Below are 14,373 nucleotides of genomic sequence, written 5' to 3'. Positions count from 1 at the left end.
TAGGCCTTCTCTCCACCCCACCCCCCACTTCAGGGAATCCTAGCCCCAACCCTTCCCTATCTCTCCACCTCCCACTGTATTGTCACACTCTGATCTGGTCTCTGCTTCTGAAAATGTTCAGGACCTCACTCCAAAGTTAAGCCTTTTCTAATTTGCTCTTTTCCCTCCACCTTGCTAGCCCTTCATTCCCCCAACTAAGCCCAGAAATAATTCCAACACAAATAGAAATGCCAATGTTTATTGATGATTTTTAAAAAAATATCACTTTCAAAATGATATTTATTGAAAAAAGTTACAATTACTTTGTGATCAAGGAAGCGTGATTTAAAAAAAGAATCGAGTCAAACAGCTACATGTTTTTCATGTTAGTTTCTAAAATCTATTTTCATGCATAGTGTTAGTATAAAATGTGATTAAAATAGTCTCATAATGCAGGGCTCAAAAGGGGAGGCATGCAAGGTGGGGGTAAAAAAAACAAAACAAACAAACAAACAAAAAACAGTTCAAATCGTCAGGTTCAAACCATGATCCAAGAGGCAGAATCGTTGTACAGGTAGCCTTAGTCCATAGCCAGAGGTTCAGTGGAAGATTTAGAGAGCTGCAAATGCTGATGGCAGCTGAGGTAACAGGAGACACATTGCCAGAAAGTCACTAGGACCCAGGATCTACCCAGCAATTATTTCATCACGCTGCCTTCTATTCCACCGGTGCCTGAAACAATTGTAGTGACAATAACGTGATGGAAAGGACACTTTGCGGGTACTCCACTCTATGTTTGGGTCATGTGTTTCTAACCAGTGGATTCCAAGAATCAGAGGGTATCGCGGTGCATGAATGATGTCAAACTGGAGCTCTTCAACATGGTTGCCAATTTTGACTTCAACAGGTGGCGTTTCCTTGGTGATGGGTCCATTGAGCAGTGGACGGCCATCGACGGTCTCCAGCATCAAAGGGAAGATGTTATTGCGGACTGGCAACTTCTCTCGAAGAACCACTGAATTGTCGATGCTGTTTCTGTAGGAGCTGGAATCTACCATTGCTTGCTCAAAGAACTGTCGTCTTCCCAGTCGGATTTCAACCGTAAGCCATAGGGTACGAGACATGGATATTGGAAGAGAGGGGGACGCATATTTGTAGATTGGCCCGCCCGGGGTCCCCCTTACCGCCGGGCCTCCATGTTTCCCGCCTGCTGGGCACGATGAGGCTTCACAGGACAATCTCTGGCAAAATGACCAGGATGCCCACAGTAGAGACACAAGTGGCCTTCACGGCGGCGTGCCCTTTCAGCTTCACTGAGGTGTGGGCGATTGCTGGCAGCTTGCACTGGCTGGTTTTCAGCAGGTGGATTCTCAGGCTCCTCTCTCTCTTCAGAGGGGCTTGGGCCTGATGGAACAAGGCCAGCTGCCTCACTTCTCTTCTGTCCTAGGTGGACACATTGAATGATCAGGTCAGATAGGTTGGCAAGCAGGCTTCTGTGAGACACTTCATTTCCCATTGAACTGGCCAGCCCTTCTCGAAACTGGATGCAGAGAGTGCCTTCATTCCACTTCAGCTCTTGAGCAAGGAAGTGGAAACGGGTGGCATACCGGTGAACAGGGCCCTCCCCTTGGCACAGTTGACGAATACTGTGGTTGGCATCTTCCAGGTCTTCTGGATTGTCAAAAGTATTTTGCAGCACTTGGATGAAACTTTCAAATTGCTCCAGTAGGGGGCTTTGAATATCCAGCAAGGGCTGGAACCACCTTCTTGCCTCACCTGAGAAGCGATTGCCAACAAAGCTCACCAGGGCTGCTTCAGTGGGATACAGGTGCCCTCTGACTCTCATGTAACTACTCAGTTGAATCAGGAACTCGGGAAGCTTCTGGGCATCCCCACTGAAGGCTAGAGGATATTCTAGAGGGAAAGTTGAAACCTCTAATCCACTGGGGGCTTGGGGACATTCTGAAGTTGCAGATGCCCCCACAACGATTAGGCCCTCCAGGGTCTGTGTGGCTGCTGGGAGATCTAGGAACTCCTGGGCATCTGATGGACCCACGCACTCCTGGGACACCCGAGGCTCCAGGAGCTCCTGGGTAGCTGTAAGCTCAAGAGGCTCCAGGTGTGATGAGGTCTCCTGGTATTCTGGTTCCTTCTGGGATTCCTCACTATTTGGGGTGCCCTTGGATTCTGAATCCTGGGGCTCCTGGGCCTCTGGGCTATCCTGGCTGTCTGGGGGCTCTGACTCCCAGGTTGTTGGGAGCTCATGGCTCTTTGGAGGTGCCTGGGGCTCCTGGCCTGCTGGAGGTTTCCCAGCTGTGAGCTCCTGGAGCTCTGGGGGCTCCTGGGCCTCCTTAATCTCGGAGGGCTCCCAGGCTGCGGCAACATCCTGGGGCTCCTTGATCTCTGGGGACTCCAGGAGCTCGGGAGGCTTCTGGGCCTCCTTGATCTCTGGGGGCTCCTGGAGCCCCGAGGCCGCTGGGGGCTCCAGGAGTTCGGAGGACTCCCGGGACTCCCGGGCCTCTGCGGGCTTTTTGAGGGTTTCATCTTGTTTGGCTGCTCGGGATTTCTGGAACTCTGGGATCTGGGTCTGGAGGGCAGCATTTTCTTCCATCAGCCTCTGTACTTGGGCCTGTAGAATTTCATTCTCCAATTTCAGAGCAATGTAGGAGGCTGCTAAGTCCTCTACCATCTTTTGAGGAAATGGGCTTGGTTTGGCAATTTGCTACCAAGCGAGATTGGGTAGCGGCTTGTGAGGTCTTTCCTGAAAGCTGCTCACAGGCAGACGTCAGGCTCCTTGAGTTTTCCAAGGGGTGGGGATTTGGATCCCGTCAAAGCTGATTACCAAGAGGTCACCGTGAGCCTCCGGAGCTCAGCAAAGGGAAGTGTGAGAAACACTGTGAAGAGAGTGGGAGCTGAGGATCAGAAACTGTGGAAAGCATTCCATTCAACATAAATTAAAACCTAATCTGTCCAGCAGCGCTGGCTTGCTTTTTCCTCAGACTCATGTTCATGAACTCGGGCACAAATGCTGCCTCTGGCCCGGTGGCATTTCAACAATAGTACCTGACCCACACCAGGCATGTCATTTTGCATTCTCTTGAAAACAGCACATGCTAGCATAAGCACTTTCCCCCCATATATTTGTTTTACAGTTTTTAATTTCAAATGTCTGCCTTACATCCCAATGCAACACTTGGATTTTTACAGCTGCTTTCAGGGACTAAATCAAATGTTCGAGCAATATGGGGATTTTAGACCCTGTGGTAGAGATATTTTTGGGTCATTAGGTAGTGGGGAGCTCTTTTCTGACACCTCAGAAATCACACCGAATAAGAAACTGCACATGACTAGCCTCAGGAGAAAACAAGCAAAAGTTGACTAAATATACATACATATGTATGTCTATATCTATATATACATATATACACACACATATGCGCTTAGCAGACACATGCATATTATTTATAAGATGCCTCAAAATAGTTCAGAAAATAATCTTTATAAATGTACGTTACCATTCAGAGACAGTACAGGAGCTCGGCTGTCCGCATACCCATCGCTGAGGAGGAAAGTGTGTGAATGGCTGTGGAGGCTTGCCTTTTCTGCACACCCTGAACTCAAACAAACACACCCACTCCCAGAACACGTTCCAACTCTCCTCTGTAACATAGCTATTTCGAGTGTGGAAGAGGGTTTTTTTTGCCTTGACAGTACCTCACAGTTCACAGCAGCAAGGAGAGTGGGATGCTGCGCTGATGTGAAGCACTCTCATGTACCCTGTCCTTGCTTACTTTAATAAATATTTGGGCAGGAAATTGGGAGTAATACCACTGCCCTTGTGAAAAGTTGCAAACATTTCTGAATGACCACAGTGGTTTGGGACTTGATTTTTTAAATGTCTGTCTCATGTAACCTACCCCTATTCTCTCTACACTGGGTCTTTTGTTTAATTCTCACGTAGGGGGCAGCCTGTAGCCCGCTTAGCCCGTTCTTCTGCCCACCTACTCAGTCCTGTGTCCCTTGCTGCAATGTTTTCTTGGAAACTTTACTGTGCACAGATCTAGGCAAGGTAGAGCAGGGTAAAAATGCAAAGGAGGACCACTTTGTCAGTGAGGTCTTGCAGCAGTTCAGAGTTTTGCAGGGACCCTGGCTCTTGCTGAGTAGTGTGTGTTTGTGTGTGTTTGTGTGTGTTTGTGTGTGTGTGTGTGTGTGTGTGTGTGTGTGTGTGTCTACCTTCGAGCACGCTGATCCTGGGCTTGAACTCAGGGCCAGAACTCTGTCCTTTAGCAGTTTTTTTTTTTTTTTTTTTTTTTGCTCAAGCTTGGCACTATACCATTGAGCCACTCGCTCCACTTCCGCCTCTTTGCTTGTTAACTGGAGATAACAAGTCTCATGTATTTTCCTGCCTAGGCTGGCTTCAACCATAATACTCAGATCTCACCGTTCTGTGTAGCTAGATTATAGGCGTGAGCCACCAGAGTCCAACTCTTTCTGAATGTCTTAGCCAGTATTTTCACACTTCCTTGTGTGGCTTGCAAGCTCCAGATAGCACACAGGTAGCCCACCGGGACTTGTGTCTTGCAAAATGATCCTGCTCGGTATCTCTTTCTCTTCCTATGTTAGATCACAATTATAACCTGGGCATGGGCCAGATAGCAAGGTTCAGTGACGGCTATTTTCATCTCGGTAAGGAGTGGTCCCTTCTCTGAAATCTCCTTTACAAATGGTCAATTCTACATTAGTCAGCCTAATGCAATTGACCAAAACCCCAGCCACTTTTACAGCCTGAGCTACTTGATCTTGGAAAAGCACAATATTTTGCATATTTAAATTTATTTTAAAAATATATTCTTTAAATTTATTCCCTCAAACTTTCTTTTCTTTTTGGAAATACATCACACATAAAAATACCATCACAACCAGAAAATAGATGATGCATTCTACTTGTGCAAATTTCTCAGAACTGAACATTTCCTTCCCATTGAGAAGTCAAAACACAGAGTTGCTGTTTACCAATTTGAAAAATCAGAAAGATATTTATAAGCACATGTTACATCTCTATGTCCATCACTAAGCAAATTATTTTGAACATAATTTAATCTATTTAATGGTTTGGGGATCTTACACAAATCAGCTGGCTTCACTGTTGTAAGATTATGCTGCTACTTGAGAGCTACTGATGGATATAAAGCAGCCTGTGCTAAACTCAAAACCTCCAGCTTCTTGGAATTTCTCTTTAACCATTGTAATTTTCTACTCTTTGGCTATCAAATAGCCTTCTATATCATAACCTGTACATATGATACACACAATAGCTACAAATTAGGTAAATGTTTTTAGTTTTTCTAAAATTCAATCTAATCCTCAGTTTATGAAACTGAAATGGAGCCATTCATAACATTTAAGTTTAGAGGGAACTGGTGGATCACACCAGTAATCCTAGTTAGTCTGAATCCTCAGATCCTAGCCTAGGCAAGAAAGTCTGTTAGACTCTTATCTTCAATTAATCAGCAAAAAGTTGGAAGTGGACCTGTGGCTCAAGTTGTCGAGCACTAACCTTGAGCAAAAAAGCTCAGGGACAGTGCCCAGACAGACCCTGAGTTCAAGTCCCAGGAACAGCACAAAAAATAGCATCTGAGCAATGTGGGTGAAAGGCTTAGCATAGTATTTGGCAACCAGTTACACCCAGTGAAGTTTAATTGCAATAAAAGTAATAGTAAGCTGTAGAAACGGTAACTTAATTTTAACATATGCCTTCCAATCATATGTGCGTTTTGGAACCTGGGTAGGTAGGTAATCTTTCTAAATTTGTGTAGGGGCTGAGCAAGAGGGTCTCATAGGAAGAACTCTGCAGTGTCTGAATTTTACCAAATTCATTTTTCACCACTCAAGATATTTGTCTTTTCTTCTTAGGTACGTTATGGACTGTTTAATTTATCAAATAGCTCTCTAGATCCAGAGCTGAAGGCATCTAAGCAAGAGGATGAGGTGATTAGCAAGGGGCTTGCAGAGAAGCCAAGATAGACGTTTAAGCAGTCTGTGGACCAGAGCTGAACAGCGCATTGCCTCCAGGCATATTTATTCAGCGTGTAAACACAGGGACCTTTCTTCTCCCATTCCCCTCCACTAAAGAGCAAAGCCCAAATTCAACATTCTTAAGTACAAGTTCCAAACTGCCTAAACATAGAGAATTATTCTCTTTTTTTTGAGTGGAAAAAAAGAGCTACACTGACTTTTGTCAAAATGCCTAAAGTGGTTTTAATATCCTGAATTAGTCAAGTAAGAATAGGAAAAGTTAAGAATAGGAAAGTTATCACATCCAAAATCTCAACATGTCTTCCCCAAACTTTAATCCTTCTTCTTACACTCACAACATGTTGGAATTTATGGAGTCTTTAGAATGGTTATGAAAACGTTGTAAATAAATGAAGTTTGGGTTACCAGGCAAATGAATGTTTCAGGGAAAATGAAGAGAAATGTGTTCATTTAACAGATCGAAAATTCTGTACAATAAAAAATGTTCATGCTTGGTTATGTTAATGAGTTACATATGTTGATTGTTAGCTTAGGAAGAAAGAAGGAAAAGGTTGAAGGAGATGAAATTCTTACTTCGTACATTCCACAGTGAAGCATGGTTCTATTTTGTTGGTAAGTGTACAATCTAAAACATTTTAGGTCTCTACCCTGGTCTTCATCCTCAAAGCTGCCTGGCTGTATCTTTATGCAAATAAAGCTTCTACGTTTCCCTCTCTTCACCCTGGAATACAATTAACAGGACAGGTTATCCTTACATACCTCTGGCACAATGCCCAGTTACTCCTTGGGGGTAGTCCCACCCTGGTGTGTGTTTTGTTCAATGTATTATTTCTAGAATTGCATTAGAGCTTGTAGCTGTTTCTTAAATTTAACTCATCAAGTGCTTAGCATAGATTGAAACTTTAGTGAAGAACACAATAATGCTGGGCCCTGGTAGCTCATGACTATAATACAAGCTACTCAATAAGCTGAGATCTGAGGATTGCAATTTGAAGTTAGCCAGGGTAGGAAAGTCCATGAGTCTCATCTCTAATTAACCACCAAAAAAGTCAGAAGTGGAGTTGTGGTTCAAGTGGTACAGTGCTAACTTTGAGCAAAAAGCCCAGCAACAGCACCCACGCTCTGAGTTCAAGCCCCAGGACTTGTACCGAAAACAAAACAAAACAAAACAAAAATCCCACAAAAAACACAAAACAAGCAGCAACAAAAAAGAACACACCATAATATCATACTAGGGCAGTGGGAGTTTTCAGTTCCTTAGGTAACCAAGAATTCTCCTTATTCTCATGACTGGGATCCAGAGCACCTGGAAATGAAATGGATAGACGGGCGGGGGGGGGGGGTTGGGGGGGAGGGGTTCCATCTCAGTACAATTCTGAAAAAGTCTAAATTCGTTACCCTTTCCTTTATGTTTGTGATATTTACCATCTTCTCATTTTAGTTCTGGCCTACTAATGGGGAGATCTTTCTCTTCTGTCAGCTGTCACTTTGGGTAAACCAATCTGTACTTTGATATACTACCTTATAAGACTTTAAAGGGAAATTTCTTGGGAGCTATTGGAATTTTCATAGAGGATTCCAAAAGATGGCAATCCTTTCAAGACTTCTGTTTAGTGAGATATCCTGGGGCAAAGAGAATTTTGGAATTCTTCAGATCACACTAAGTCTGTGTTCCCCTCTCGTTTTTTTAAAGGCTGATACAGTATGGAATCCAGTGTTAGCATATTTGCTTCATGATTTCAATGCTATGGTTTCACTGAACCCTGGTGAGGTGCTGGGGCATCAATCACTGCAGCCTAACAAGGATACAGGAAGTCTCATTCTCGCAGAGGAGCATATTACAGGAATGTGATTTTGCCTGCTTTCTAGACCCCCTAGTCCCTTGAGTTTGCCAATACTGGTCCACACAGAAAGCAGCTTAAATCTCTACTGATGGTACCAGCAATGCAGGATAGAAAAAGAAGGGGGGATGAAAAGGGAGAAGTAGGGAAATAGAAAGGGAGCGGGAGCGAGAGCGAGAGCAAGAGCAAGAATGAGAGAGAGGGAGAGAGAGAGAACACATAGGAGAGGGGAGCAAGAGGCAAGAGATATATAGTCAGGAATGAAGGATGTGTGAGGGAAGGAGAAAGAAAGATAATATCGGAAAGTCTAAAAACAAACTTAAAAACTCAGAAAATGTATACTTTTCAGATCAACATTTAATTTTATGGTTTAGCATTTAAAATTACCTGAAAGGTGATGTTTATCTTTTTAATGATGAGGATTAACTCTAAAAGTTTTAATCAGATCATGGGAGTGATATGGACTTTGTTGAAGAAATGCTGAGGAGACTGCCAAGGAAGCTGGGGGTGTCAGGGTGGAGGCTGCAGAGAAGGAACACACAGCCTTGCCAATATTGCTGATTGAGTGTGCAGTGCAAATATGATTGTAGTTGAAAAAGTACTTTTGAAAAATGTGCTAATGGAAGGAACATTGGCTTTGAGGTAAGGCAGGTCCAATTTCCATCTTGGCTTTTTTTTTAATCTAGTAAGCTGTGTGATCTTGGCCACATTACTTAAATTGTTTGAAACTCATTTTCTTCATCTGGAAAACAATCCAATTACTGAATTTCTGTGAAGATTAGGAAATAAATGTATCTAAAAATAGACACTAAGTTGGAGCAGATGATAAAAATCATATTGATAGTACAAAGATTGTCATTGGCTTTTTTATGTCAGCTTATCTTGTTTATATCTAAACAAAATTCCTCTCAACTTTTTATTTACAAACTCAACATATGATTGTTCCAACTTCATTTGCTTTCCATCAAGTAAACCTACATTCCTTCCCTTGTCATTCTCTTTCCACAAGTCAGTAAGCATTTAGGTGGTTAATGACACTGTTGTAGTTGTTTGTAGACATGTGCATATGTGTGTTTGGGTATGTGGGCTAGAAAAGTAACACAAAGAATTCTGCTTGAAGTTCTTTTTTCTAAGCATAAAGGTAGCATACAGAACAACAGGTAAAATATATGCTGGCATATTCATATATATTAACTACATATATATGTTATACATAGCTACCTACTAGTGCTAAATATCAAGTGAGAGGGGCATACAGTCCTGAAGGTGGAAAGGAGAGTTTATGGATGTGGGGTGGGGGAGTGAGAGGTACAGTCTGGAGTGAACCAATGCAACAGTGATTCATACAAAACATTATGTTGGAAACGAAGTTTACAACTTTGGTGGGGAGGGAGTTTGGGGGAAGGGAAAGTGGGAGAAAAGTAAGGGGGAAAGTAACAATGTTTGACAAGAAATGTACTCATTATCTTATGTATGCAACTCTAACTCCTGTGTACATCACCTTGACAATAAGATTAAATTACAAAAAGAAAGAAAATGATGGGATTATCCCAGTAAGACAAAAATATGAGAGTGGAGGAAGAAAAGAGCATTCTGGATAGAGGAAACAGTGAAAAGAAAAGCAGAGATTGGAAGTTATAGTCTGTGAATGGAGAAGCAATAGCTAGCTCTGTTTGTGTGAAGCCTGGGGTATGTGAGGGAAATACATGACTTTGTAGCCATTAGTAATACACAGAGGCTCAAACAGAAAGTCAAGATTTGGCAGAAGTACAGAAACATAGAAATGTTTTAAAGATACTTGGCTAAGAAATATTTATTCCTGGCAATTTCTAACTGCCCCGTATACCTTCATTTACTGAACTACTGGTACACATTAACATTAATTCATTGGTTGAATTTGTTCTATCAGTTGATCTTCTCTCAATATTTTTAAAAGCTTTATAATGTATGTTTTCTCAACACTCAAATCCTGGCTCTGATTTTTCCCATGCTAACCATAGCGTAGGGCTCTTGCTTTTGTTATTTCATCTTAATCACTTGTTCTGAAAGCAGATTTGCATACCAAATTCTATTTTCCTGTTTCCTTCCATTCCATTTCTACCATGATTTTGTTCCTGTCACTAGTTTATTTGATTTTCAAGCACAGCTGGTTTATCTAAAACCGAGTGTCTCTTCTTTGTGTGTACCCTTGACAGAAAGATAGCACCCCCCTCTTATTCTCTGATTATTTCTTGGCTGAAAGAATGAAGCAGAAAATATCATTAGCAAGGAGTCACATCAGATTCCTGGGACATTTGTATTTTCTTCATGTGTGCCAGCAAAGCATGTGCAAATAGGGAAGTTTATGCTAATGAATTATTTGTCAAGGACTGAAAGGATGGTTTAGTTTTCTTAATTTTTAAAGAGACCTTTGCAAGGTCTTTGTTCAGTTGCCTTTAAGTAAGCATGTAGTCCTTAGGGGGTGCTTTGTAAGTTCTGTGTAGGTGCAACATAAGTATGGTATAGCGCAGTTTCTGTGTTATACCGGCTGTTGTAGCAGACAGATAACAGTTTGAAACAATAGACTCCTCTTTCAAAGAAACTGTATGGGATATGTTTCTGTACAATTGTACACAAAATTGTTTCTAATGGCAAGTCTAGATAGTGGAGATGAATGGGAGTTGGAGTTTTCATTTTGGACTTTTTTTTATAATGCTTGGATTATTTAAAGAATATGAGCAGACATTCAAAAAATGGAAAACAAGGAATCCTATGGCCTCACTGAGTATTGATTTGGTAGAGTCCTGTAGGGTGCTGACCTATCCTTTCTGTCAATGTGTTCTGCCATCCTGCTTTGCCTATGCTCTGCTAGCTTGGTTCCTGTTTACACTGTACCACCCACATAGTACATTCACCCAGCATTTGTTCACGTGGCTCTGCCCATGCCTGACTTTCCACCTTTTGAAATCTGATCCTTTTCGCCTGGCCCAGCTAAGAAGCAGCCTTGTTCAAGTAGCCTTACATGATTTCCCTGGTCCACATCTCCCTCTTTCCTTCTCGCACTCTTCTGTGCCAACACTGCAAATGCAGTCACATTGATTGTAGTTTTCAGTTACCATGTAATAGTTTCCTGCTTTGGTATTATATGACTAGTTAGAGGAATTGTATGATTTGGGGCAGGCAGTAATCTCTCTGGGTACATTTCCTCATCTACAAAAAGGAGACATGTTGAGTGAGTGAGTAATTGCTCAAATGCTTTTTTCCCCCTGCCAATTGTGGCACTTGAACTCGGAGCCTGGGTTCTGTCTCTAAGCTTCCCCCCCCCCCCCACAAGGCTAGTGTTCTACTACCTGAACCATAGCTCCACTTTTGGCTTTTGGTGGTTAATTGAAAATAAGAATCTCCTGGACTTTCCTGCTTAGACAAGCTTTAAACTGTAATCCTCAGATCTCAGCCTCCTGAGTAGCTAGGATTACACCTGATATCTACCAGCACCAAACAATGCCTTCTATTTCCTATAATCCAAGATTGTCATATTTGTGAAAAGGCTTTCAAAAACTCTGACACACCAGTAACCAATGTTAAGATTACATTATTTTAGTTCCTATAGTATAGGTATATGTCATGTTATAGTTTAACCAAAACTCTATTTCTTTAAGTTAAATCCCATTTTTTCCAAGAGAAGGAGCCTTATCTTTTTTTTCAAAGATTAGGGACATAAATTTAAATATTTTTCTCCTAATTAGTTTTCAGTTTTGAGCTAATAATGACTTGAAAATATTTTTATTAAATGCAGAGTTGGCATAAAGAGCTCATTTGGATGCTCTATTTCATTAAGCCTGATAATTTAGAAATGTCCTGTTATTATGTTTTAGTAATTTGTCCTTGGAAAACTAACTTCTCAGAAATAATTAATACCATTCCATATGTTATCATGAGAAAAACAACATCAAAGATTACAATTTTTTTACAAAACTTCTAAGTACAATATTGAGTTTATTTATTAACTCATTAAATACTTAGAACAGCCCCATAAAGTGGACATTCCCACCCTTTCCCTCTGCTTCACAGATGAGAAAGCTGAGGCCCAGAAAAGGAGTGAATATAGCTTGTAAATTGTAGAGATGATTCTCCATCACAGGAAATCTATCTTCATCTTTTGTGCTCTAAAGTATTGTCCTAGTTTTACTACAGCTCTGCTCCTAACTTCTTCGGTAACTATGGTAAATCCCTTCCTTTCAGAGCCTTATTTCCTTATCTCAAATTACGAATACTAAACTAGCCAATTTAAACTAGTTTAGAAACCGGCTACCCATGGGCCAGATGTGGTCTATAGATACGTTTTGTTTTACTCAAGTTGTGCTTACTGTAAAGTTAATTGGAAATTTAAAAAAATCTTAAAACACAATAATCCAGATTTCTAATTTCTCTTGAAAACTTGGGAAACTTGGCTATCAGATTCACATTTCCATATGGAAATAATCAACAGAGCTAGATAAATATAGGCAAATTCCGTTGGCTGAGGAAGACAGTCTAGTTTCAATTGTTCCACTGTGTTTACTTTTTTTATGCCTCCCTACTTTAGTCTTCTGTTCTCTTTAGCCTGAATTCTAATCCCAGATATAGAGTTTTTAAAAATATCTTCAAGTTTCAGTATTTAGTGATTCTTTATATACTAAAAAGTACTGTAGCTGCTACTGATATGCACAAGAACAGATGAATCCCAAAGACATTATGTTCAGTGAAAGAAGCCAGAACCAACAATAAATGTTACCATTTATGCGGAGTTCAAGAATAGATAAATTTTAACTGGGTACTGGTGACCCATGATCATAATCATAGCTACTCAGGAGGCTGAGATCTTAGGATCATGGTTCGAAGGTAGCCTGAGCGGGAAAGTCTGTGAGACTTATCTTCATGCAATCACCAAAAAGCCTGAAGTGGAAGTGTGGCTCAAGTGGTAGAGAGCCAGCCTTGAATGAAAAGCTAAGGGACAGTGCCTAGGCCCTGAGTTCATGATCTAGTAATGGCAGAATAAAAAAAAATAGGCACAGTCAAGGCTGGATGCCTGTGTCTCTTGCCTGCAATCTTAGTGACTTGAGAGGCAGGGAATGGGAGGAACATGATTTGACGTCAGCCTTGGCAGTAAAATTTTGTTAGACTCCTCACAGTGGTAGTTTCCTATCATTCTAAGCTAAAGGAGAGTTTGAGATTGGGAGGATTGCAGTGCCAGGCCAGCCAAGGCAGAAAAGTCTATGAGCTCTGTCTTTAGGGAAGGGAAGCTGGATGTGGTAGGACATGTCTGTGATCCCAGATAGGATGGCAAACCTATAATACTGCAGCTTAGGCATGGGCCAGGAAAGAAACAAGACCTTATCCTAAAAAATAACAATTGTAAAATAGGCCTGGAGGTGTGCCTCAGTGGTACTACATCAGTTTAGGAAGCTCTAAGCCATGAATTCAAATCCCTATTACTGTCAATAAAAATAGGCACATTCAAACAAAAGTGCTATAAGTTGTTCAGGTTGTGGGTAGAACTTATCACCAATTCTCTAGAACTACAAGTTAGCTGTGAGGATGGGGTGTTGACTGAGATGAAGCTTAGGGACCTTTCTGACTGTGAGTGATAGATGTAGTCTATGTGTTGATCGGACTGGTAGTCGCATGTGTGTGTGTGTGTGTGTGTGTGTGTGTGTGTGTGTGTGTGTAAAAGGCCCCTAAAGAGTAATGCTTTGTACTATATGTAAATGGCACATTGTGTTTTGAGTAAGAGGCTCATAAAGCAATAGTATTGAATGAATGATTCCCAAATGCTAGAACCCGAAGTATGGCATCAAAATAATCTGAGATAGGGGCTGGGGATATGGCCTAGTGGCAAGAGTGCCTGCCTCATATACATGAGGCCCTGGGTTCGATTCCCCAGCACCACATATACAGAAAATGGCCAGAAGTGGCGCTGTGGCTCAAGTGGCAGAGAGCCTTGAGCAAAAAGAAGCCAGGGACAGTGCTCAGGCCCTGAGTCCAAGCCCAGGACTGGCCAAAAAGAAAAATAATAATCTGAGATATTTTCTTCACAAACAGGTTCTTAAACTGGGCCTGGAATTCTAGCTACTCAGAAAGCTGAGATCTGAGGATCATAGTTTAAAGCCAGACTGGACAGGAAAGACTGAGACTCTTATCTTCAATTAACCACCAAAAAGCTGGAAGTGGAGCTGTAGCTCAAGTGGTAGAGTGTTAGCCTTGATCAAAAAAGCTCAGGGACAGTGCCCAGGCCTTAAGTTCAAGCCCCAGGACTGAAAAGAAAGGCAGAATTTCCAGAACTCAGAATAACCTCCAGTTCCAGACTCTCCAGAGGTAGGACTTAATATTTATATTTTAGTAGGTTCTGAGAACTTTAGGAAGCAGTTCAATTTGAAACATTTTCCTCTCTCCTCCAGCACTTTGAATCCAGTTTCTTTCTTTCTTTTTTTTTTTTTTTTTTTTTTTTTGGCCAGTCCTGGGGCTTGGACTCAGGGCCTGAACACTGTCCCTGGCTTCT

At 41.7% G+C, this 14,373-nt stretch overlaps 1 protein-coding gene across 1 annotated transcript; it reads right to left on the bottom strand.

Annotated features, from left to right (window-relative positions):
* Positions 1–1,150: 1,150 nt before the first annotated feature.
* Rtl3 (retrotransposon Gag like 3) lies at positions 1,151–2,745 on the bottom strand. The gene has a single exon (XM_048336410.1). The coding sequence runs from the start codon at positions 2,666–2,668 to the stop codon at positions 1,160–1,162; it is 1,509 nt and encodes a 502-aa protein (XP_048192367.1). The 5' UTR covers positions 2,669–2,745; the 3' UTR covers positions 1,151–1,159.
* Positions 2,746–14,373: the final 11,628 nt, after the last annotated feature.

The sequence above is a fragment of the Perognathus longimembris genome, chromosome 28 (genome assembly GCF_023159225.1).
Source record: "Perognathus longimembris pacificus isolate PPM17 chromosome 28, ASM2315922v1, whole genome shotgun sequence".
NCBI lineage: Eukaryota > Metazoa > Chordata > Mammalia > Rodentia > Heteromyidae > Perognathus > Perognathus longimembris.
The sequence above is the reverse complement of the archived record's forward strand: the minus strand, read 5'-3'. Positions and strand labels throughout refer to the sequence as shown.

Coding starts and splice junctions, on each gene's coding strand:
- Rtl3 (XM_048336410.1), bottom strand. CDS start 2,668: ATGGTAGAGGACTTAGCAGCCTCCTACATTGCTCTGAAATTGGAGAAT.